Raw genomic sequence first — 24,911 nt, 5'->3', positions numbered from 1 at the left:
GTTAAAGCTTATCTATGGGAGACTTAACACTGGTTGTACCCAGTCAATCAGGTGCAAAACCAGTATGGAGCTCAGCATTTTCTATTAACTCAAACCGAAGCTTTAGATGTGTGTGTTTGTTGTCGTGTGTACCGTGTCAATCCCCAATGCCTTCATCTGGTCCGCTCGTTTTTCTGCTATGGTCAAGAACTTCTTTGGGTCCGATAGGGCATCCACAATTGCTGAAAGACACAAAATGATTTGTTAGTGTAGTCTAGGGAAAAGAAAAGATTGATCAATTGGTGGGTTGAAGAATTGGTCTTTGCCATGTGGATAAATAGCCCTTATGATGCACTCCAAACTACATGTATTTAAAGCTTACTGAAATTAAGATTAATAATTAAGAAAGAAATTTCTTTTGAGTATGGTAACCAAAATATTATTTTGCAATAAGAAAGGCAGTGTTAGATTTAAAAAGTGGGTTAGATGTAATGTCACTCCGTTAGCACAGATCCACAGAACTATCACTAAAGCTCTTGCATGATGAACTACAGTATACTAGTCAAGACTGGGCCTGGGGTAGGATCTAATGTGTTTAAATAACACTGATTCTTAAGGAAAGGATTTCTATTTTTGAGCTCAGTACAGTGCTGTGTGCACGGCAGGGAAGTGATTCTGGCAGCAGATCTTATAGAAGAAAGCTAATGGTTACAGTAATGGTTCCTCAGCGCAAGCCCCTTGGCTTTATTTAATGACATCTCCAATTGTCCTGCTCATTTGTATGCTTCTGCCTGTTTTAAACTGTCTATTACTGCAGATTCACTGTCATCATCATTTGCGCCATGCCATTACTCTGAATGTTCAAACCAACCCAAGGCACAGAGTAAGTGAGCGGGAGAGAAAGAGTTGCCTTGCTTTCCTTTTTTTTCTCTCCTCCCTACAGGCTACGGAAGCAACTTCATTATCAGCCATGAATAAACAGAGCAGTAAAACAAAGTAAGTCGGTATGAAACAAACTTGTAATTCTGCTTTTACACAAGCAATATATATAAAGCTGTGTAATTATTGTGTGTGTGTGTGTGTGTGTGTTCCTGTTCTCCTCACCTCCAAAGCCGTCGGGCACGTAGGTCTTGAGGATGATTTGGCAGAAGATGGTGGGCAACGACAGGGGCTTGTTGCCCTCGTTCCTCAGCGAGATGTGACGGTAGCCAGCCTGCAGGCCGTCCAGAGGCAGGATGCGCTGGCCAATCAGCTTGTTGTTGTCGTCGTAGACGGCGATGCGCAGTACTGCCAGATCCGGTAAGATCACCTAGGAGGTAGGGATGGAGGGTGGGAGGGAGAAGGAGCCAGAATAAAGGGGGGGGGAAAAGATGGGTTGAGGAACAGGGGAGGTAAAGGGGTGTGAGGACAGAAAGTGAGACAGAAAATAAAAGTCACAGTTAGGAGTCGGTCATCAGCCCTATGGAACTGTGGGGAGTCTACTTAACTCATTCTGGTGTGAAAATAGGTAAATAAACTACAGTATTTCACAGCCTTTGCAGTAAAATGGTCTCTTTTTTAAGCTAAAGCAGAAACTGCATCATTAAAGGGTGAAGGTCAAGGATGAAACTGTAGGGGACACTATCAGGGGACGGTCACAGTGTGATAAAGGAAAAAGGCATGATAGTGCAGCGACACACAGCATATCTGACTACTGACAAGGCCATCTCCACAGCTAGTACACATACAGGGAGTGGAGTAAATCTTGTATATATATGTATGCGTGTGTGTAACTTGTGTCTCTGGATGAGCTTGTGTGCACACCCTTGAAAAAAAAAAAAAAAAAAGAGAGCGAGAGTCTGAACTGGCCTTGTGTGTGGAGATAAGTGAACGGAGAGAAGAGGATGATTAATACCTAGACGAAGAGGAAGGTAAGAGATAAGACCGAAGAATACTCACTAGAGATGAATGGGTGGAAGCGCCCGCTTGTGTGTATGCTTACGCGAACGTAGCCTTGCTGATGTACTGCAGGTGTGTATTGTTCGCTCCGAGTCATCTTGACAGTGCTGTGTATGCATGCATGCATGCATGCAAAAGGCGTGGCGGTATTTGAGGGCATTTGTGTCTGTATGTGTGGATGTGAGAAACGAGTCTTGCCAGTAGCTCTGCGTGTGATGCCCCTCTGATAGCATTGTGTAAGTTTATGTGTGTGTGTGTGTGTGTGTGTGAGCAGAGCAGCACTGCGGCAGGCTGTGATTGATGGTGTGTGTTAGGAAGCTGGAGTCACAGTCATGGCTGAGAGACTCCTCATTCTGCTGAGAGCAGCACTATTACACACACACACACACACACGTTTCTCTCTTTCTCTCTCTATATCTCCAATCTCTCTCTCCTTCATTCTCCCTTTTTTCTCTTCCTCCATCACTAATTGTTTGTTTCTGTGTTTGTTAATGCTGTCCCTTTCTTCATGCTGTCCTTTGATTTTTTTTTCTCCCTTTCTTCCTCTGCAAACCAAAACACCGGCAAACTAGATGCCGTGTTCTTCCTCCTCTTGTCCCCCTCTCCGTTTTGGTTTGTGATACTTTTGCAAATGACCACATTTTCAAGAGTATCCCAAATCACTCCCTCAGGTTATCTTTCTTTTCCCCTCCACTGTTATTTTCTAGATTTTCAATCACCATTCTATTAGTCATTACTTTCTGTCTTGCCTTCCTCCTCTCTCATCATTGTTCTTGCTAGTACTGCCATCTTTTATCTGTCTTTTCCCCCCATCCTTCCCTCTTTCTTTCCCTGAGTAGCTTCCATCGTCACCGAGACCTTTCTTCCAATACAAATCACGTCTGTCCTCCATCCCTCTCCTTTTCCTCCTCCTGCTGCTCAAATACCACCACTTTCATCACAATGCAGACAGCATTCAAATAAATGTAGCGCATTTGTTTTACCTCACTGTATCCGTTATCTCCACCTCCTCTGCTCCCTCCCTCCCTCCCTCCCTCCCTCCCTCGCCTCACCCAACAACCCCTTTTCCTGCCCTTCTCGCTACCTTTCTGAAGACGAAGGGCTCCTCGTTGTAGGCTGGGTTCAGTCCGTTGTTCATCACCATACGCGTGCGGAACTCTTTCCGGATGGTGTCCGTCGGCAGCCCGTACATGTCGACCTCAACGTACGTGCCGATTTTCTTGTCTGACAGGAACTGTCCAGAGAACACCTGAAGTAAAAGGGGGGGGGGGCGGCATTAGGACTATTTCTGAAGCCGTAGATTTCACAGGAATAATATTTAAGAAGTAATTATTCACTGTGATTGGATCTTGATGCAGTAAGTATGAGGTACAAGCAAGCATCATCTACTAAAGTACCCACAATTGAAGTAAAGATACGTGTAATAAGACAACAGTTCTGTCTACCTGGAGTAGCATACAACACACCATGTTGTGAGAAAACCAAGCCTGGTACTAACCGTTGTATAAATACTAGGGCTGTCAAAGTTAACGTGATAATAACATGCTAACGCAAATTTGGTTTAACACCACTCATTTCTTAAACGCATTATTTTAACTTGCGAATTTTAGGTTGTAGCGAGCTGAGTTTTAAAGATGGAATGAAGATGTGTGACTGGCATCATATGAAACTAGAAAAACCTAAGGAATCCACTGGTACCAACCATGCCATGCTAGCTTGTTGCGAAGGAGGCTAAATAACGCTCAAAACTGAGCTAAATTTTGGCGAGGAAAAACTGGCATGACCATTTTCAGAGGGGTCCCTTGACCTCTGACCTCAAGATACGTGAATGAAAATGGGTTCTATGGGTACCCACGAGTCTCCCCTTTACAGACATGCCCACTTTATGATAATCACATGCAGTTTGGGGCAAGTCATAGTCAAGTCAACACACTGACACACTGACAGCTGTTGTTGCCTGTTGGGTTGCAGTTTGCCATGTTATGATTTGAGCATATTTCTTATGCTAAATGCAGTACCTGTGAGGGTTTCTGGACTGTATTTATCATTGCTTTGTGTTAATTGATTTCCAATAATAAATATATACATACATTTGCATAAAGCAGCATATTTGTCCACTCCCATGTTGATAAGAGTATTAAATACTTCCCTCCCTTTTAGGTACAAAATTAAAAAATTGTGTGGTTAATTTGCGATTAATCCCAATTCAATATTTTAATCGATTGACTTCCCTAATAAATATGAGTACATTTATTTTTTATGGATAATAGTTTTATGCTAAAATACTGTAATTTCTTTTTATTAACAGGATTTAACAGTTTTCCTGCATGATTGAAGTGTCAGATGACCTGACCTGTACGCTGCAGGTTGCAGCGATGACTCCATCCACCGGCGTCTCTGAAAAAGGGTCAAACATCCTGTCTGACCGCCGCATGAAGTCAGGCTTCAGCAGGTACCTGATGCACACACACAGAAGATGAATATAAGGACACAACGTAATCAATCTACCTTTTATATAAAATGTGGGAACAATCATGTTATGAAAAACATAATCCTAATAATAAAATACAATGTTTCTAAAATATCTTTTATCAATTAAACTCTAAAACAATCTATCGGGAATAAAGATGAACAGCATGAGAAGGGAAGGCTTTGTGTGTAGGAGTGTGTGTGTGTGTTAACCCGGGGCCTAGCAGAGTGGTATTAGTAATGATGGGTGTCTGCAAAAGCCCTGATCTTCCCACATATGAGATTTCCAGCATTAGCAGTAAAATCTCTGCCCTCAGGGACAGTATTAGAGCCGAGGGACGGAGACAGCGATGGAGAAAGGAAGAGATAGATGACTGCAGAGAGCCTCAGAGGCGGGTTAAGAGGAGCCCGCTTCCCCAAAGCACTCATTGGCTCTTACGGCAGACAGTAGCTGCGGTCGCCGCTGGCAACCACTAATGAGATGTGACAAGCTTTAATTGATGAGCTTCGGAGAGGGGAGGAGGAGGGAGTGATGGGACGGATGGAAATGAGCTAAAGACAGGAGTGAGGAGCTGTTCTCACCCGCAGGAGCCGTTGTACTCATACTTTCCCTGGTTCAACTGCATGGCCAGATCTGAGCGAGAGAATGAGAGAAGTGTTAATGACCGGAGACACATATCAGGCTCTCGCATTACTCACACAAACACCGCATCTTAAAATAATCAACATTTCAGTTCATTAGCATCGTCTTCTGTGGAGCTTTTTGTATTTTGTTTTTACATTTTTCTGACATCTCTCTCCTTTTCTCCCCTCTAACTGTTTCTCCCTCCATCACAGAAGCTCCACCTCTTGTGTGACCCCCCCTCCAGGCTCACACATGCTCCACTCCCAGCAGGCCATATGGTCCGACCATTTTTGCTTCTGGCCATGGAGCAGCAGCTGTTTTCCAACAGGCATCACTCACTGTATAGGTGTGTATGTGGCAGTTTACGAAAATGTGTGTGTGTGTAACAGAGAGTGAAAAACAGATGAAGTGTGTGAGTGGACTAGCATAACCTGATCCTGCAAGACAATAATCGGCCCAGTGAGGTGCAGGATTTATTTTTATGTCACAAATATGGTGAAAATGCTTTCCTGATCTTGTTTATAGTGGACATCATTTTATAAAACAAGCAGTGTGAGCAGAAATAGTACTATGGTTTCCCAAAACATTTGCTTAAAGCTGGAGTTGGTAACTGAGCAAATATGAAAAAAAAGTTGTTTTTATAAAACGGTAACTATATCCTAACAATAGTGCATGAGACAGGTGATCTGTGAAAAAAGTCATGTTCCTCTGCCTCCTCCTATTGCTCCTAATGGCATCTGCAAGATTTCACAGACCGGAGCAAAACAAACAATCAGAGCCAAGCAGTCTCTAACACAGCAATCACTGCTCGCTAAACTGGCGAACTCCGATCAAACTATCAAACTAGGCAGCGTTGATCATATATGAAACAATATTCTGTTACTGTAATGCCTATTTCTAACGTAGTGTACTTTTTAGCTGTAAAATGTTTGCTCCAGCCGGGTTCTCAACATGGCGGCCGGGTTACAAACTTTCTTATTTTACAGCCAAACGGTACACTACAAGATGATTCTGAAAACATTTCATATTTGATCAGCGCTGCCTACTTTGACTGTTTGATCAGAGTTTGCCAGTGACTGAAAGCTGCTCAGAGACTGCTTGGCTCTAGCTCGGCTGTGATTTGCTGTTTCTGTTCAGGCACGGTAGAAACTTGCAAATGCCATTAGGAGCACTAGGAGGAGGCAGGGGAACATTCATTTTTTTTCCACAGATTACCTGTCTCATGCACTACGGTCAGGATATAGTGACATTCTACATAAATAATACATTTAGCTATTTAATTATAAAGTTAGCAACTGCAGCTTTACAGACTCAAATCAACACTTTTCTTTAAAAGTTCACACAAATCAGACCAAGTCATAGATCTAGATGTGTGCAGTTTTCATTGGAACGATTTTTGTTAACCCATGAAAAACTGGAAAATCAATGGATTATCCAGGGGAGGTGGGACATTGTTTTGGAATTACTGGAGTTACATGTTGCTGTCAAGTATTTTGTATCCATTGTATTGGTATAGTGGTAGAAGTTTCAGGTGCAGATATCTGAAAACCTTCAAATAAAAGCTATCAACATGACTAGATAATACTAGCAGTAAGGGAGATAATGTGTTTTTTGTAATTGATTGAACTGTACATTTTAAACTAACATTTAATTAATCCAAACTGGATCTTCATTAAGTCCAAATGTCCTTCTTGTTCTTGTTATTTTTGGCATTTGTATATTTGGATGTGTGCATGTGATTGGTGGAGTAAGGGTTGTTAATTAGTGGGTCCATGTTCATCCAGACAACACATGCAGAAGATGCTTTCAGTGTGACATCTGAATATGTGAGGTTAGAAGTTCACTGCATGCTGCAATTTCCTTGATCAGAGGGTTAATTGAGTGCTTGTAATATGTATCTGCTGTATGTGGAGCACTTGATATGGGTGTGTGTGAGGTCAGAGGTCCCATGTTGTGTGCTGTGGTACCTGGGGTCTGGAAGTTGAGTGAGACCATCTGGCAGCCTGCGTTCCAGAAGATCTGAGGCATGTAATTACTGGAGTCCACCCGGCCTCCTTTGGGGTAGATACGGCTCATCTGACGCTTGTTGTAGCTGCACTGACGCTCAGGAAAAATAAAAAAAAGAGAGGGAGAACATGTGTGTTGCAGCACATGTGTCAGTATGCATGTGAGTGCTTGTGCGTGTGAGCGTCAAACAGACTGCAGGACTATTTTTAGTGTGAACAGCTTGGGTCAAGCAGTCCCATTGGAGAGAGAGAGAGAGAGGGAGAGGCAACGTTTATGTGTGTAGGTTTGTGTCAGGCCAAGTCACATAGTCCAAAGGCACACTGGCCTCTAGAGGCCTCCAGTTCTTTTCCGAAAGCAGAGTGGAAACAAATATGGATAAAAAACATCAGTTCTGACCCGCCCTTCACTTCTCATTTAGGTCACCTCAATACATTAAGTTAAAACTCTACATTCATCAGAAAGCTACATACATGTAGCTTCACGGTGTGGAATGTAACTGGGCTAAGGGAAGAATAGTGGAATTCTCAGTAGTGGGGATCATAACAAAATATCAAAGATGTTGTTAATTAAAGTGGCTATAATCAATATTTGTATAATAATGAACATAGCTTAAAAAAAACAGATATTTCCCTCAGAAGTTGTTAGAGATGAAAAACAGAGCTAAAAGAGTGACTATTCACCAGGTGACAAGAAACACAACTCTAAAGGTTGCGCCATCACTGCTAGATGTGTAAATAAGCAACTGCGCAGCTATGACTTGAAAGGATACTTGACGAACTCTATGGCATTGGTCTTCAGATAGCCTAGACCGACAGACTCGTTGAAAGATGACATGTTATGGTGGATGTTCCTTTCTGAAAGACAGAGAAAAGGGAATGAAAAGTGCTCATGGCATTTTTGCTTTTGCCCAGAGCAACACAGTGTACACACAGGCACAACTCAGAATAAAACTGTGCAAAGATGCTAAATTAATACAGGTCAGTTCCAAATGTTTATCTGTGTATTCATGAACAAGAAACAGGATCACAGTAGAAACACACAAATGAGGAGGAAGTCAAAGCTCACCCTCTGCCACATCGAAACTCTGGAACTTGACGGGCTGTGCGTAGTTGACCATGGCTGAGAGCCACGGGTGGATGTTAGTGGTGGCTCCTACATAGGTGTACTGAGCTATCAGAGCCTCTTCAGAGTCCTCTGGCTCTTCCCCAGCCTGCACAGGACAGGTACAAAGCAGGGTTATTTTAGTAAACTAAAACGAAAATAAGCAGTGAAAAATATTTAAGTAAACTGAAACTAAATTAAAAAATAATATCTTTAAAGAAAACTAAACTGAAATAATATTGCCTGGTTAAAAAAAACTAATGCAAATGAATGTAAATTCAGTTTTAGTTCTTTTAGCTAAAATATATCACTACCAAAAAAAGGAGACTGCCTGCATTTCCGTCAACTCTCGTGACATTGAACCACAGAAACTGAACAGACTTGACATTCCAGGAGATGGTGCTATGCTGCAATTGCTTCACTAAAGCAGCGCAAAGATTCAAACCTAAACATGATTACAGCCATTCCTACACAGTTCTCCAACCATGCATTTTATGTGTGTATATATACACTTCTGAGACCTATGTTTCACACAGACACACACACTCAAACTGGATCGGTCTGACGCATTAACCCATACATGACGTTTGGATTTTACTAAGAAGTGATTAAGTGTGAGAGACTGTAAAAGTGAAGTGGCAGTAGTGTGCTCACCTTCTTGTTATTGTCTTGGTCAGATGCTTCTGAGATATCTGTGGCGTCTGTTGCTTCTGTGACTTCAGACATCTCTGTCACATCATCGTCAGGCACCTGAAAACGCAGACGGATAAAACACACACAAAGACAAAATGCTCTTTTGAAAGTTCCCTCTCAAAATTCATGTCGGCACTTTAGTTCTTAAATGATGGACTTATTAAATGATGGCTTTTTCTGTAGAGGCTCCTCCTCGGCTTTGGACTAGCCTGCCGGACGCCGTTAAGACAGGCTGAGTCTGTTGATGCTTTTAAGATGCACCTTAATATGCACCCCATTTTTATTCTCTGGCTTTTAATTGTGTTTGTTAAAGTACTATATAAACGAAATAAACTTGAAACTTTAAAATGTATTTTTCATTTTTAGAAAAAAAGACATTCCAGCCAATTCTTATTCCCTAATTTTGTTATTTCAGTTTCAGTAAGCACTTCAGAACAGAAAGCTTTTGCCACATAGGTACAGTAAAGGTAGAGTGCTACTCTGCTGTTGTTCTAAGGGCATATACAGTACTATGTACATCATTTCACTTGATCTTTGGAGTTGTTAGGTAGTGGAGCAAATCAAATTTTGTCGCTACTCTATCATGGATACAAATTGTACATTTTTTATCTTTTTGAATGTATAGGATTTGACATTAAAATTTCCCAATTTTGAGGCAGTTATGTAGAGCAGTATACGAGAGGAATTGGCATAAGACATACTGGTATGGATGCTGCATTTATCAAACCTTTGAGTTAGACCACTCTGTCCTATATTTAGGTAAAGTTAACTAAAGGAAGCAATATTTTATAGTTCTGAGGCCAGAGGTGAGGTGTACTTTACAGGAAGCTTAAGGCATGATTGGTTCATGGCAGTGTTAACGGTTAATTTGATCATTTCAGAAGCCAAACAATCTTCAAAGTGACAACTCACCTTCTTAATACTGTTGCTGCGGTCTTCCACTTTCGTCGAGCTGACAGCGTTACTCTGGGAAACACTATTGGCCTCTTTCTCAGTGGATGCCTCTGACAGAATGCTGGGGGTTTCTGAATTCAAAACCTTATCCTCCACCTCCTTTTCTCCTACACACACACATATTAACACAGAGACATTTGTTTTGGAGCGCATATTTTCTCCAAATGTTAACATTTTTGCACGACTTGAAGCATTCAGTCTTTATTTGAACAAGCTGTGACACTAATCTTACTTTACAGTGTGCACGTGCTGCAGCTTTTTGAGGATTTCCTGTTTATTCTTTAAACATTGTGATCTTTATGAAATCAAATTAAAAGCCATTAAAATGACTGTTCGCCAAACGTTTTCATTTCAAACATGATTGTTTAAAAGATCTTTGATAAGGTCACGTTGTCTACATGTCAGCATAAAACGCCTTCTCCTCCATAACTCCTTTATAACACACTAGAGATGTCACGAGAACCGATACTTCGGTACCAAGTCCATGCCAAAATTCTAAAAACGTGACGGTACTCTTTTTCTACCAAATGCGGGTGGATTTTCTGTTTGGTGAGTAACTCTCTGAAGGCTTCTGTCCTCTGCTCTCTGTGTGTCGGAGTTTGACACACGCACACACAACAGCGCCTTCGAGATGTTGGGTTTGTTTACTTTTTCAAAGATCCTTTATTAATTTGTTTGAGAAGAGGACTCACTCGTGGGGGAAAAAACTGAACTGAATTTCTATCTTTTGTTGTTTATTGCTAAATCTCTGAAAAGTGGTGCTTTTTTACTGTCGTCAAAATATATTTGCATTTTAAATAAATATTTAATGGTCTAATAGTCTGTCACGTCAGTCAATTTAAACTGCTGCATGCAATCTGAGGATATACCATATATACAGAGTGTGTGCGTGTACAGCCTCTGCTGTTTTCTTACTATAACTAATAGTGGAAATTCACTGGTATTGGTATCGACTACTAGATTTCTGGTGTCGTGAAATCCCTATAACACACACACACACACACACACACACACACACACACACACTCAGTCTTTTAGCTGACCGTTCTCTATTTCCTCTTCAATCTCCTCTCCCATAATGATGGCGGGGGTGTTGGTCTCTCCTGCCTCCATGTGTTTTTTAAAGGCCTCTAGTTGTTCTGTATGACACACACACACACACACACACAGACACAAACACAGGTCAAACCAGTAAACCATATAATGAACAGAGATTTAACAAGTCAACAATTAGGCTGCATTGTATACGTACTCTGTTCAACTTCAGGTTTCAAGCGTTTGTTTTTGATGAGGATTTTACGTTTGAGGTCATTTGGAGAGGGTAAGGGACGCCCAGATTCAATCTGTCACAGGGGAACATAATCACACATTTAAATAAAGAGGACTATCATCAAAATGCAATCAACTCTGAGAGACATTGTGAATCAGAGAGAGTATTTACCGGGTAGTTTTCCAGAGGCTGTTTGAGGAGGAACTCACCGAAGGTCTCCTCACAATACTTGGCCATCTTGTACTGCTGTGGTTTACTGGTGATACACACACACATACAGAATGCATTGGGTCCACGTACTGTATCTATGAGAAAATAGTAATAGCAAAACCATTATGCATTAACACCCCTGCTTATTACAAGTTGTACACATACCTGCAATGGTTTTCAAAGGACAAAATAACAGGGTAGTCTGAGGTCACAAAGGCTGTCTCCTTGATGGCTTGGATAACATCCTGTTGGAAAAGGAGGAAGATGAGTCAAGTGAAGAGGAAAAAATAAAGCAGGAAAAGACCAGAACAAAAAAGAGTACAAAGTTGTAATATGTGCAATACCATACTCTCAACACACGGGGGCAGGCATACCTCATGCAATACAATTGAAGCAGCCAGAAAAAGACTCAACTGTTGCAATGAGCAGTACTATATTGCTGTGTGTGTATGTAAGGGTGTGTGTGTGTTCACCTTGAACAGGATGTCTGTGCACATGGCCTTGCCATGAGTGATAATGGGCTCCTGGTCCTCTCCTTTCCCATCCCAGCAGTCCAGCTCCACACATCTGACAGGATGGGTAGCACACAGAAACTGTACATGCAGGTATCCACTGATGATGTCTACGTCATATAATGTACATTGAGAAGCTTTAACTAAGCTGTTACCTGTTTAGACTGTTTGTATAAATGCAATGGGATGCATGTGTGCACACCCCTCACACGTATTATACCATCATAACAGACCACGGCACACTTACGCACCTGCACCCAGACAGCAGGACCTGGCGGTACATCTCTACTGAAGACTTCCCTCCAAACTGTCGCCCTGTCAGGTAGGTGTTGTGGGAGGAGCTGATGAAGTAGTGGGCCAGCGGCTGTTCCATTTCCTGGTAGAGCTCCAGCCGGTCCAAGAAAACTGGAGCATTTTCGTCTGACATCAGGTACCGGCAGAACCCATCACTGGACATTTGACCTGGGGGAGGAGGACCGAGGGGGTGGAAGTTAATAGGATTGAGGATAAATCCAAATGTTTCTTTATTATATTAGAAAAATATAATGAACTTCCAAAAAACGGGCATTTCATACAGACAGAACGTAGTATTATTACCTCTATAGAAACCAAAATTGTATTCGTTAATTAAAATAAAGTTTAAAATCATTGTGGATATGAAAACTCACATGACATAACATTTTGAGTACTTGAACAGTCTTTTTGCTAGGCCGTTCATTATAATTAAAATGACTCTTTAATTAGTTATATAATCTTACTCATCTAAAATTGCAACATGTGCAAGCTCCAGGCTATAGATGATTGAAAATCAGATGTCGGCAGATCCGCTTTACAGCTTTCAGAGGTTTAACCATTTCATGATGCTTTGACCCGCTGAGTGTATATTTATTGAGGAGTTACCAGTTAACTGTTTGTTCATTTGTCAGAACGACAGGAACAGGGAAAACAAAACAGAGTTTGAAAATAATCTATTTTGGCAGAGAACTGTGCCAATAACCTGATGCAAAATACTGTAGTTTCAAAGGTACACAGGCAGATGGCAGCACAGCCTAGAATATCTACAATGCCTCACGTTTCCCTCCACGCTTCTACTCTACCTTTCTTCTTCAGCTCATCATCTCGCTCATATTTCTCGATGATCTGCATGGCTCTCTTGGGGTCGTAGAACGGGAACAGGATCTCATTTAACCTAGGGTCACGCTGGCTCTGAGGAGCAACACGCACACGCTGTTTAGTCCACACATGTATTGTCTATACATACAGTATACTTATTTCTTAACAAACTGGACAAATACATCATCCACTGACACACAGGACAACTTAATGCAACATGGGAAAAAGGTACCAACAGTGCTCATTTCAAGAATGTAATTTCCTTATTTTGATTAATATCAATTAAATCAATACAGTTGCTTTTAATAACTTAATTATTGTGGTCTTAAATAGAGAGCACGCAGGTATAAAACAGGATGTAACAAACAACATTTGAATTCTAAGATGTTCAAAAAAGAAACTAACAGGTGCAGTGTTTTGCTTAAAAGCATCAGCATCAAAACATCATTATAATGCCAGCGCCCACTCACAAAGCCAGGTGGGAATTAATCTAACCAAAGGTTCGACTCCATTGGCGGGTCTAGATGCGTGATGCACAGGATTGGGGGCATGAAGCAGCACACACGCGACTTCACAGCGGAGGGACCAAGCAGGTATTCAACCAAACAGGAGAGAGCACGGCCACAGAAAACAAGACACAGACAGCAGGAAACGAGATGAGCCGAGCAGGAAGCAACAGGACGGGAAACCTCTACCCTCCCGTTGCCATGGCAACACCAATCAGACACGAGGAAGGCAAGCCGCGGTAGGGAGAACACGGGGGAATGGGATGAGGGGCGGGGATGCAGAATAGGGGGAGCTGGTGGAAGTTGCCCTTGCAGGTTGACTGGAGGTTAAATACTTTGTCCACCTCATTAAAGGACATTTAATGAGGGTCGGCTGATGTCCAGTCCGAGTTGGAGGGCAACTTCTACCCAGAGCAGGACGGGCGGCAATGCAGGGGGAGAGTTGCAGAGAGGCGGCGCCAGCAAGCAAAACACAGACAAGTTAATGAATGATAAAGAGCTTACTTCATTCAGAAAGCTGACTAACTGCTCTACAGTTAAATAATCAGTTTTGTTCCCATTGCTGCAAAGGAATTAATTAGAAAAAAAACAAACAAAATGTTATGCTTCTTAAAAAATAGACATCCTCCGTCATTCACACAGTCAGTCAGTTAAAATTAGCAAGCAGTCTTTAAAAAAAAGGGGATCATACTCAATAAATGTTACACGTTTAGTAATAACATGTTAATCTTCACTCGTAATTAATGTTGAACTGTGGAAGCAGGTTAGGCCGTCCAGACGTAGTTAGTGCAGCAGGCGCAGAAACATTTGTCCTGATTATTTCCAACAAGATGGAAGACCTCACACTTGGGGGAATATTTCAACAGTGGGTGTATCATTGTTCTATTTAGGTAACATGGGGAGAAACAATGCAAGGGTGCTACTGTTAAGTTATTTATTTGGAGGATTGGTTCTAGTATTAATTTTGAGGTATAACGTTACAATTACAAAGAAGAGGGCAGGCAGGTTTAAAAAAGAAAGAAAAAGGAGACTCACATGTTTTTGAAGAGTTCCTCTATGTCTGTGCGAGGGCAGATCTTCTGTGTGAGCGCGTAGAAAATGTCATAGGTGAAATCTGATGGTTCGATCTCATCATTCTGCGGAAGATAAACAAGCCCGCCGTTCGTTAACATGGGAGCTATAAACATACGGTTCAATGTGCCATATGAGCCGTCTGACCACTAGAGTCTGCAGTCAGTGTGGTCTGACCTTTCCACTGGGAAGGCCAAGATCCTTCAGAGCCTGAAAGATCCCCTTCTCGGTCTTTCCTGATGCAAATGTTCGAGTAATGCTGTAAAAAGGGAGAGAGAGAGAGAGAGGAAGACAGGTAAAGAGGAGCAAAGCTGAGTGAGCCAAATTACAGTAAAAAATGGGATGGCACAATGGTTGACCAAATATCCCATTCATTTACTCTTACCCTCTCACGGGAATCTTCCCATTCACATTGGTCTGGAAGCACATTCTCATCCAACTAGAGAAGGAAATTGGAAAACAAAAAGCACAGATTAGAAAAAGGGCTGATTTCTTACCAGAATTATATCACACAGATTTTAGAGAAAAATTTAACTGAACTTAAAACTGTTCAGATAATTAAGATGAGATCATTAAGACATCAATCGCAGCACCCATCGGCTATCAGTGTGACGACGGATAAGCCTCTGGGGGCTATATTTCTGGGGGTTCTGGTGTAGCCAGCGGATATCTGGGCCAAGACTTCCTCTTCTGTGCGCTGCTCATTGTTTATAGTCCGATTAGCAACTTGAGATACAAGAATGGAGTTGGAGTTGAGAGACGACGTGTACGATCGGATTGTTTTCACAAGTAGCCGGTTTACAAGCATTCAACCAAAGCCTGCTCGAACGTGATTGGTCAATACTACTCTGACTACAAACGGAAACCAGATCGCTTCTTGACCCGTTGCCTACACATTCTACATGTGAATGCAGAATGTGTTTATAGAGATTATTAAGACATGCTGGGAGTGTTGCTGTAAAAATGCACTTACTGTTTCTTGAGGCAGGTCATTGGACAGACGTTGTTGGCCTTAAAGTTGTGAATCACTGACCTCAAACCCTCGATCCACTTCTGCAAACAGAACAAGCACAGCATTCAGGACACACTCGCTCAACACACTGACCGACCAAAGTAGCATTGTGTTTAGAAGTGAGTGTCTTTGGGGACGTAAACACAGGCAAATTAATTGCCTCTTAATTCACACACACACACACACACACACACACACACACAATCAGGAACACATGCACACACATATGAGAATACACTCGCAGTGATAAACACAGTGAGCTGCTGCAAGGCTACACACAGTGACAGTAAACAAACAGCTAGAAGAAGGCCTTGTAACTATACATGAATACACTGCTGCCTGCATCAACACACACGTCACTGAAGATGATAATCTGAACAACTTTGACTGATTTGGTCTTTCTGTCTCTGAATGTCTTTGATTGTAACTCTCCCGTCTTTGTCCTCCGTCTGTCCTCCACTTCCACACGCAAATTATTACTGACATCATTATAAAAACATTAAACAAGATAACGGGTGCAGCAGGGGTGGTCTGTTCGGGCGTGAAGCCCTGTGTGCATGTGTGTGTGTGTTGTGTGAACGTGTGTCTGCTGATGTAAATAACTCTGTCATCTCCCGAGGTCTGCTACTTAGGGCCACCTGCATGCTGGGAAGTGGTGATGGTGTCATGGTGCGTTTGTGTCTGTGTGAGGGAGGGGGACCGAAATGGCAGGAATAAATGTGTGTGGCACAAGGACATGTACCTGGATCTAGGGGTATGTGTGGATGCGTGTGTGTTTGTGCCTCCCTGCTGAAGGCTGTTGCATGAATATCATTGGCAACCCTGTGGGCAGAAAGCTCTCCAGAGCACCATCAACATCATTTATAACACCTATCACCACAAAAACACCCTCTCATGGGAGATGCATAAACACCACCGCTGCCGTGCCAAATAAACAGATCTGTGCCCGGCACATGCATTTTCAGTTTGGTTTGAAACCGGCTGTTGGTATTGAGTTCTGGGGACTTTTTTTTGTCAGAACTGACATTTTAAATACATTACATCAAAACTATTTTTTCTCACGGATAACAGTGTGCTGTGACTTTAAATCATTCTTTTCTCAGCACTTGAATGATCTTCAGAGACAAACAATTGTGGATGACATAAACGATGACAGACGTACATTCATGTAAACAACTATTCGTATGTTATCTACTCTGGGTTGACAACCCTGAGGCGGAGGAAAATTACACTCACTTTCTGTTGTCAAAGTGCTTTTTCTTGCTTTGGCTCTGTGTCTTTCAATTACTGCTAAACCCTTGGGCCACACTGGATTTGTCACTAAATAGAAGATAGCTCACTTTTACTGTTTTCTTTTATTCCCCATTGGTTTTCTTTGCCTTGAGGTTGCCTGTAATGTTAAACAGTCATCCTAACCTTTGCCACAAGGTCAAAAGATAATGCTGCCGATATATTCGTCGCTTTTTATTTTCAACAAATCCCATAAAAAGACCAAAACAAACAATGGATTTATCAGACTAATAAGCCTGATAAAGTTTATTCCTCTTTGCCATAGACCTACATTGTTGTCAGAAACTATTTAAACACATCAACGAGCCACACTGTTGCACTGGGTGATGTGTTTCTTTATCATTATGAACATAGGCTCTGTAGTTTATTTTGAGTCAATCCCACATACACCATCCTGCTGCTGTAAATACTCACTAGCATACCGAATGTGTATTAATCTGCGGCTAAAAATAGTCCCCAACAAATGGGTACTGTTTTATAAAAACCGCAGTGCGCAGCTGTTTTTAGGAGATTATTTTGCCTTTTAAAAATGAAGCTATACATTTGTGACTCCTTTTAAAAGATTTACATCTTTAACAGGAACAAAAGGGCTTGGAGCCGACTCGAGTACCACGGACAGGGTAGGACAGGTTTTTATTGGATTTGTTGACAATAAGAAAATATAGAATAATGCTAATTATCTCATTTGAAGAATGGTGGACATTGGTTTTAATTCTCTTAGTGTAAAGCATTTCCATTATACCTCTACTGACACTGCAGTTTTTTGGTTCATCTGAGAAGTGTCATTCTTCAAATCCGGATAAATTCAGCTCCAGGAAATTGAAATTGAATCTACACATACAGTTGTGTATTGTGGGCTATACAGGTTGTGTACAATCTTTGGAGGTTTGCCAGCAGGGGTCAGCAATAATATTAATGTCTGCTGATAAAAAGAGAGTAGAGAGTTGAGAGAGAGAGAGGACGGGGTGTCATCTGTCTCAGCCCAAAACAGAAATGAAGGGATGAGTGAGAAACAGAAAGTGATAAACAGAAGGTTGGATGGAGAGGTGTTTCTCTACTCAATAAGGCAGTCAGATTTCTCACAGAGCTTTTTCTTAGATGAGTGGGAAGAAAAATAGAGAGAAATGAAAGAGAGAGAGAGAGAGAGAGTAGACTAAGAGCGAGACAAAAAGGATCAGAAAATAACAGCAAAAGCAGAAGTGCAGGAGGCACACAGGGAGATAGAGATGGGGTGAGACACAGAAATGACTCATTCCAAATGTGTCTCTTTATCAGACTGAACCAAGGCAAGATCTGCCTTGTGTAGGAGTTGGTGTATGAACCATTCACCTGGCAATTTGCTTTGTTTCTGAAATAAATATGTGCTGTGTCGGGGTTCTTTTAGCCTTTATACTGTATAATGTGGAAATGTTGAATGAATTAGGGCTGTACTCCAGGTGCTAAGCAGAGTTTACATTGGCTACGTTTCCAGACCACATATATGTTTTCTGACCATCGTGAACATTCATCTAAATAAGTAAATACAGATATACAATACACGTTGGATTTGTCCAAAACTGCACTGACTTTGAATATGAAAAAAAATAGGGCTGCCAAAGTTAACGGGATAATAACGCGGTAACACAAGTTCGTTTTAACGCCACTAATTTCTTTAATGCATTAACGCAATCGATCTTTCGGAGGTTGTAGTGGGCTCAGTTTTAAAGCTAGAGTGAAGATACTGGCATCATATGAAATTAGAAAAACTTAAGGAATCCATTGTCATAGTAGCTTGTTGTGAAGGAGGATAAATAACACTCTAAATGTGCGCTACATTTTGGCAAGGAAAAACTCAAGATATGTGAATGAAAATGGGTTCTATGGGTACCCACGAGTCTCCCCTTTACAGACATGCCCACTTTATGATAATCACATGCAGTTTTGGGCAAGTCATAGTCAAGTCAGCACACTGACACACTGACAGCTGTTGTTGCCTGTTGGGCTGCAGTTTGCCATGTTATTATTTGAGCATATTCTTAATGCTAAATGCAGTACCTGTGAGGGTTTCTGGACAATATCTGTCATTGTTTTGTGTTGTTAATTGATTTCCAATAATAAATATATACATACATTTGCATAAAACAAGCATATTTGCCCACTCCCATGTTGATAAGAGTATTTAATACTTGACAAATCTCACTTTAAGGTACATTTTAAACAGATAAAAAAGTGTGTGATAAATCGTGATTAATCACAATTAAATATTTTAATCAATTGACAGTCCTAGAAAAAAAACTATTCTCAAGGTCTACATGTCATCGGTATCATTTTAACATTTAACTCCCAAAGCGCCAAAGCAGCGAGCAGTGGAAATATAGTGCATGCATGTATTTACCCTGGCTGTGTCGGGGCTCTCCGCCACCATGAACATGAAGTTAAGGTTGACCAGGTCTGTGCCGCTGCAGATGCAGATGATGCAGCCCTCCAAGTCTGCCTCCGTCTTTCCAAGGGCCTCGAATGATGCCAAGATCTTGGGTTCCTGAGAAAAAGAGAAAGCAAGACAGTTTAGAAAAACGATGCCAGACAATACATGCCTAGAAAGACAAAAAAGAAATGAAGACGGAAAGAAAGATAGATAACAAATGAGAAGTAAAGTGGTGGTGTAGGCTGTCCAAGTGTTGAATAATCTCAGAAAGAGGAGTTAGAAGAGGAAATGCAAGGAATCTAAGTGGGAGGTTTTAATTTCATATTCTGGTATTGTTGCAGTAAATAGTCTCTGACAAGAAAACACAATGGGAAATGAGTTTAGAGAGAAGGCAGTTGAAATGTTTAGTGGTGTTGTGGAAAAGCCTCAGGTTGTTGAAAAGTATGATATACTGTAAGGATCATGCTAGGGAGACTTTTAAAGCCCATATCAGCTAAAAAGGGATACAACGGACGGATGCATCATGGAGGAACAGATTACAATACTAAATACAAAAGAAATCTTTGCAGCTCGAAAAGTTCTACGGAGTCCAGATTTGGATGTGTTCGACAGTGCTGGAAAGCAACACTTCAGACACCACTTTACTGGACGAGGAAGGACAAGGTTGGCAGTCAAGTGTTAGTAACATTATGTAACTTACATAAATTGGAATATGAAGAGGATTGGCTCATAGGATGTTCTGGTTGCTTCTGTTTGTTAAGTAAATGTGTGTGTGTGTGTGTGTGTAGTTTGGCTTAACTTCATTCAAAGCCAAAAAGCAATCACCATATAGTTGACAAATGCAAGGCTATGCAGGGGAACAGCTTTTTACCTAATTATGAGTATTTATTTTAACCGTTTAACCGACGGCGTTAATCAGTTAAAATGCTTAATGTCGGATAACAGTTAAACGGTTGATTATTAAAATGCATACTTCTGAGAAAGGTTTCTATTTACTGGACATGTTGGACAGAGTTTATGCTGAGAATACAAATACTTTGACACTCAAAAAATGATTTGTTGTCTTCACTGTCAGTGGGTTTTAATGTCTGCACTGTACCAACATCTGCTTCTATCATGATGTTTCAGGGCTGAGTACGGGACAACGCAAATCAACAGGTTTCAGATCTTTTCTTTTAAATGCTACCTTGTCAGTAAAACTAAAATTAACAACCAAAAAGCACCAAAAACAGACTTGGATTTGGATTCTGATTGAGCACATAATGAATGTCAGGAAGATATACAATATTATAAGAAAAATCACAGCAGGAAATGTTATATAAACCCCATCCCGCCACTATTAATCTAAGAATACATTTGCATGTGCTTGACGAACTAAAAATGTGAGGCTCCATATTAAAACAAAACTAACCCTATTATTGGTCCAAACTACATCTTTTGGTGAAATGAATGGCTTTTACTTAATTCTGTTTCTTACTTTCCAAAGTCCCTCCACCAATAACATGATCTAATTCTACAACAAATAATAAAACCGACATTAAACACTTATAAAATATATTCATTCAAAGTCTTATAAAAGGCATATACGTGTCTAAAATAGAGTTAAAGTCTTGTTTTTTAAGACATTAGATATGACGTTTAAAGACGTGCAGTTACCCTGGTTATGTTCCTCAGGATAATCTACGGTCGTCACCACAGTTTAGCATGACATGACCGCTAAAATCCATGAAAACATTCTCTCGCTATCAAAAACACAGCACGACTCCTCCTCGCCCATCTTTTTCAGATTTCAGCCTGCCACCTTCGTCGCCATGGAAGAGTGTAATGTATTTCGGTTATATGATTGAATTAACAGCAACAGGCAAACAGGCTCAGCCGTTTTAAAACCCCAGCCAGCAATCATCCAATGCCATTCATCTCTCCTCGCTCATTGGATTATGTGAAACAGCTCTCGGGGGCTCGTGTAACCGTGTTAGCCTCTGAGGAGAAGCCCGGTGTTTCTCTGTTGTTCTTAGTGTGCTACTTACAAGACAGTATACAGCGTTAGAACAAACAGGAGGAGCTGCTATCAGGCTGCAGGATCTGTATACGTGCCCTTACACATGTATACACACACACACACACGTCCACACGGAGGCCTCGAGCAAACAGACCACCTCCTGCTGTCAACAGTACATATACAACCTGGTAATGCTTCTGTACACACCAGTGTCTCCTGTCAGGTGTTTGACTTTTCGTGGCTTGACAGGTTTGCATTCTAATTAGAAGCAGGAGTCCGCATGGGTATTCCCGTAACAGCTTTCATAATTCATCTGCTCTATACGTTGCCAAATACTACCACATAATGTGTCACTGTCAAGGCAAAACTGCATGAATCAATATTTAATATACAGAGAAACCATACAGATCTGTATATCTGGCTCCATACCAGCTAAAATAAATAACTGATTGGTTGCCAGCTGCTCTGAAAATACAGAATAATGCAGCTGGTCAGTGCATCATCAGCTGTTTCAAGATTAGTTTCCTATTAGAGGAGTGGGAAAAGTCATTCTGACAGAGACAGAACGTCTTATACCTGTGAGGTTTTGCTCCCACAGTGTGAGCTCCTTAGCCCAGTCGTCCCCTGACAGCACATCATAATAGGCCCTGAAGCACAGTCTTTTCATTATTCCTCTCTGGGTCAAAAGCACACAAAAAATATTCAGATACATCCTGCAGCTATACCCGGGCACCGTTGTATAAATATTGATGAGTTTAATATTTCATGTTTATGTTCTGCTGGTGCCCCTGGTGAATCCGGCAGAGAGAGAAGCTCAGGAGCGAGAACTCGACGGAGAGTCCCAGATCAGTCAGTCGATCGATGGAACACTCCGCCGTAGCCTCGGCTAATTAAAGCACGAATAACGTCTCCCCAGGACTTTACCACGGAGTGTCACTGTGGGAGCAAGAGACTGGATGTTGGGTGGGGATGTGCAGAGAGCGTGAACGTTGTAAAAACAGAAAGCGAGGAAATTGTCTTTCCTGAGGTCTCACCTTCGGGACGGCACCGACACGAATACTGTTGATGAGGGAACACTCGAGAACCTGGCCTTCCTGCAGGAGAGATACACAGAAAAAGATAAAGAGAATATAGGTAGAGGGAAGGATGTGATAGCAGGTGGAGACGGGGAAAAGATTAAGAAAACAAGACGGATGAGTCACAGTGCATTCTGTTTGTTTTTTGCAATCATTTCTTAATACACAGTGGCGACACCACAATCTCTCAGCATCTGACAAGTTATTAACGTAGGTTATGATGAGTAACACCTACATGTCTGTCTCATAATCAAGTTTCCAATACCTATCACATTTCCTCCTTTGTTTGTTGATGTCAGATTAGCAGATGAGCAGGTATAAACAATGCATAGAAAGATATTTGTTTGTCATGTTTCCAGGTTTTGATGTTGAGTTGGATCACCTATATTCTCCCCTTGTTGATTTTAATACCGTACCAGCATTGAAAATAACTGGCCGTATAGAGGGAAGGAAATCAATCTAATAATATGCTTTGGAAAATGGTCATTAGAAAGGATATGCAGTTAGTGTAGCACCATAGACTGTATATAAGAAGTGGATGTATTGTTTTTATTTACTCAATATCTCACACATGTCTTCTGTCACGATGATCAAACAGTGTTATTTGCTTTAGTACCAGACTATTTGAGTCCCGTAGCACGATGTAAATACTAACACCCCCAGGCCATGCCTTAAGTAAGAAGTCTTCTTATTCAAATTCACTTGTTACACAAAGCTTAACAAAGAATAACATAACATTCTGAATTTTTGACAAACATGCCACTGGGCTTCTTTCCTGAAGTCAAATAAGCACAATACCAGAATATAGCTTACTCTGTTTCTGAGTGGCAGTATTATGATTTCACCCATTGGTTTGTGGACTACGGTTTTGAAGCTTTGAATTTGGCATGTTGGCTGTTGCCATCTTGGTTTTTGGCCATTGCCATTGTTTTTTTTTTGCAACCAGAGGTGACACTAGAGGGTGGAACTAAGTACAACAAAACGCTGAATAAGACATTTTTAGGTGAGCAAAAATGTTACAATTAACTTTCATGAACTGAAAACACACTGTGAAAGGGTTCAAATTCAAAGACGAAAACACGGACAACACCCTCACCTGACAACACCGTGGTAGCGACCTGTCAATACAAGAAAGCCACGCCCTAAAGCATACCCTGCTTTATGGTCTATTTGACTCTAAATGGGACTGTAATTTACTAAATGAACATCATGCTGTATTGAAGAAGACTTGAAACGAGAGATTGAGACCATAAACTCATGTTTACAATGTTTACTGAGGTAATAAATCAAGTGAGAAGTAGGCTCATTTTCTCATAGACTTCTATATAATCAGACTTCTTTTTGCAACCAGAGGAGTCGCCCCCTGCTGGCTATTAGAAAGAATGCAAGTTTAAGGCACTTCAGCATTGGCTTCACTTTTCAGACCCGGAGGTCGCCCACTGTGTAACACACTAAAATCACCAGTATGGTCCTTTAAAGTTTTTAAAATATCTGAAAATATCGATCTATGCAATTAAATGTATTGTTTTTATTTACTCAATATCTCACACATGTCTTCTGTCATGGTGATCAAACAGTGTTATTTGCTTTAGTATCAGACTATTTGAGTCTTGTAGCATAATGTAAATACTAACACCCCCAGGCCATGCCTTAAGTAAGAAGTGTTCTTATTCAAATTCACTTGTTACACAAAGCTTGACAAAGAATAACATCAAAATCTGAATTTTTGACAAACATGCCACTGGGCTTCTTTCCTGAAGTAAAATTAGCACACTCTGTTTCTGAGTGGCAGTGTGATGATGATGCTTTATGATGCATTGTGATATGCTTCTTCTCATTCTCCTATATGTTTTACAGGTTTCCAGGGACAAAGGAAAGCTTTTACTGATAATAAAAATACATTTTACTTTGGAAGACCCGCTGTTAGACAAGAGAATACACAAACAAGAAGAGATGGAGGCTATACCTTTCCCTCACTCTTCCAGCAGATGAAAAAGCCATACTCGTCCACCGTCATCTGACAGTTTGGCTCAAAGATGTACGGGTCCTGCAGAGGGGAACATTTTTTTTTTATAAGAGAGAGGGCTTCATTAGTCACGTGGTTTTATTTGACATGGGAAGACATTAAACAGTCAGCCTGTTTAACACAAGCAGGGCTTACGCAAGCAGATAAACAGATGTAGCTAATTCATTTTCTAAGATGTACCTGTCTGCCTAAAGACACAGAGAAATGCAAAAACATGCAAAGTATGCGCAAATACATTCAGTATGTACACACACACACACATGTGTTGTGTGCGGAGGAGATGAAACCTATTGCTGGGGCAAACACAAAGTGAGATAAATGCGACTGCCACAAACTGTTAAATGCAAACATGATGTGGCTGGAAGTGCTGTGCTGTTAGATCCCGGGGACAACCCTGGGTGAGATGCATGTGTGATTGTGTACGTGTTTGAGCAAGATTAAAAGTGTGCTCGCACAGCTGCTATGATGCTTCTGCACACACGTACTCTGATATTCCATCCATCAGCTTCTGTGCAACATGCAGCGGGCCTCTATTCAGCTCAACAGGAGTGTCGGAGCAGAAAATCTACCAACATCAGCTTGCTTATCTTACCCAAACATTTTTCACTCAGTTCAATCAGCTGCTGGAAGCTGTGATTGCACTGACGGATGACTAG

At 41.2% G+C, this 24,911-nt stretch overlaps 1 protein-coding gene and 1 long non-coding RNA gene across 3 annotated transcripts in view; one reads left to right on the top strand and one right to left on the bottom strand.

The window, feature by feature from the left end:
- The window catches only part of LOC141756172 (uncharacterized), a 28,030-nt gene extending 26,801 nt beyond the window's left edge, over positions 1–1,229 (top strand). The window contains exons 2-3 of the long non-coding RNA XR_012591412.1: positions 923–975; positions 1,092–1,229. This is a non-coding gene — a long non-coding RNA (uncharacterized LOC141756172). The remainder of the gene's footprint in view (positions 1–922; positions 976–1,091) is intronic.
- Positions 1–24,911, bottom strand: part of plcb4b (phospholipase C, beta 4b) — an 89,311-nt gene that overhangs the window by 7,801 nt on the left and 56,599 nt on the right. For both annotated transcript variants that reach the window (XM_074615712.1, XM_074615713.1), the window contains 25 exons: positions 24,196–24,276; positions 22,188–22,247; positions 19,125–19,268; positions 15,422–15,501; positions 14,834–14,887; positions 14,626–14,707; positions 14,413–14,513; positions 13,882–13,939; positions 12,856–12,964; positions 12,010–12,220; positions 11,720–11,813; positions 11,412–11,491; positions 11,208–11,292; positions 11,019–11,109; positions 10,810–10,905; positions 9,725–9,873; positions 8,774–8,869; positions 8,084–8,228; positions 7,788–7,872; positions 6,979–7,103; positions 4,969–5,020; positions 4,271–4,373; positions 3,002–3,166; positions 1,084–1,288; positions 133–221 (listed from right to left, as the gene is read on the bottom strand). In XM_074615712.1, coding sequence (XP_074471813.1) covers positions 133–221; positions 1,084–1,288; positions 3,002–3,166; positions 4,271–4,373; positions 4,969–5,020; positions 6,979–7,103; positions 7,788–7,872; positions 8,084–8,228; positions 8,774–8,869; positions 9,725–9,873; positions 10,810–10,905; positions 11,019–11,109; positions 11,208–11,292; positions 11,412–11,491; positions 11,720–11,813; positions 12,010–12,220; positions 12,856–12,964; positions 13,882–13,939; positions 14,413–14,513; positions 14,626–14,707; positions 14,834–14,887; positions 15,422–15,501; positions 19,125–19,268; positions 22,188–22,247; positions 24,196–24,276 — 2,640 coding nt within the window. The remainder of the gene's footprint in view (positions 1–132; positions 222–1,083; positions 1,289–3,001; positions 3,167–4,270; positions 4,374–4,968; positions 5,021–6,978; positions 7,104–7,787; positions 7,873–8,083; positions 8,229–8,773; positions 8,870–9,724; positions 9,874–10,809; positions 10,906–11,018; positions 11,110–11,207; positions 11,293–11,411; positions 11,492–11,719; positions 11,814–12,009; positions 12,221–12,855; positions 12,965–13,881; positions 13,940–14,412; positions 14,514–14,625; positions 14,708–14,833; positions 14,888–15,421; positions 15,502–19,124; positions 19,269–22,187; positions 22,248–24,195; positions 24,277–24,911) is intronic.

This window comes from Sebastes fasciatus, chromosome 18, assembly GCF_043250625.1.
Source record: "Sebastes fasciatus isolate fSebFas1 chromosome 18, fSebFas1.pri, whole genome shotgun sequence".
NCBI lineage: Eukaryota > Metazoa > Chordata > Actinopteri > Perciformes > Sebastidae > Sebastes > Sebastes fasciatus.
The sequence above is the reverse complement of the archived record's forward strand: the minus strand, read 5'-3'. Positions and strand labels throughout refer to the sequence as shown.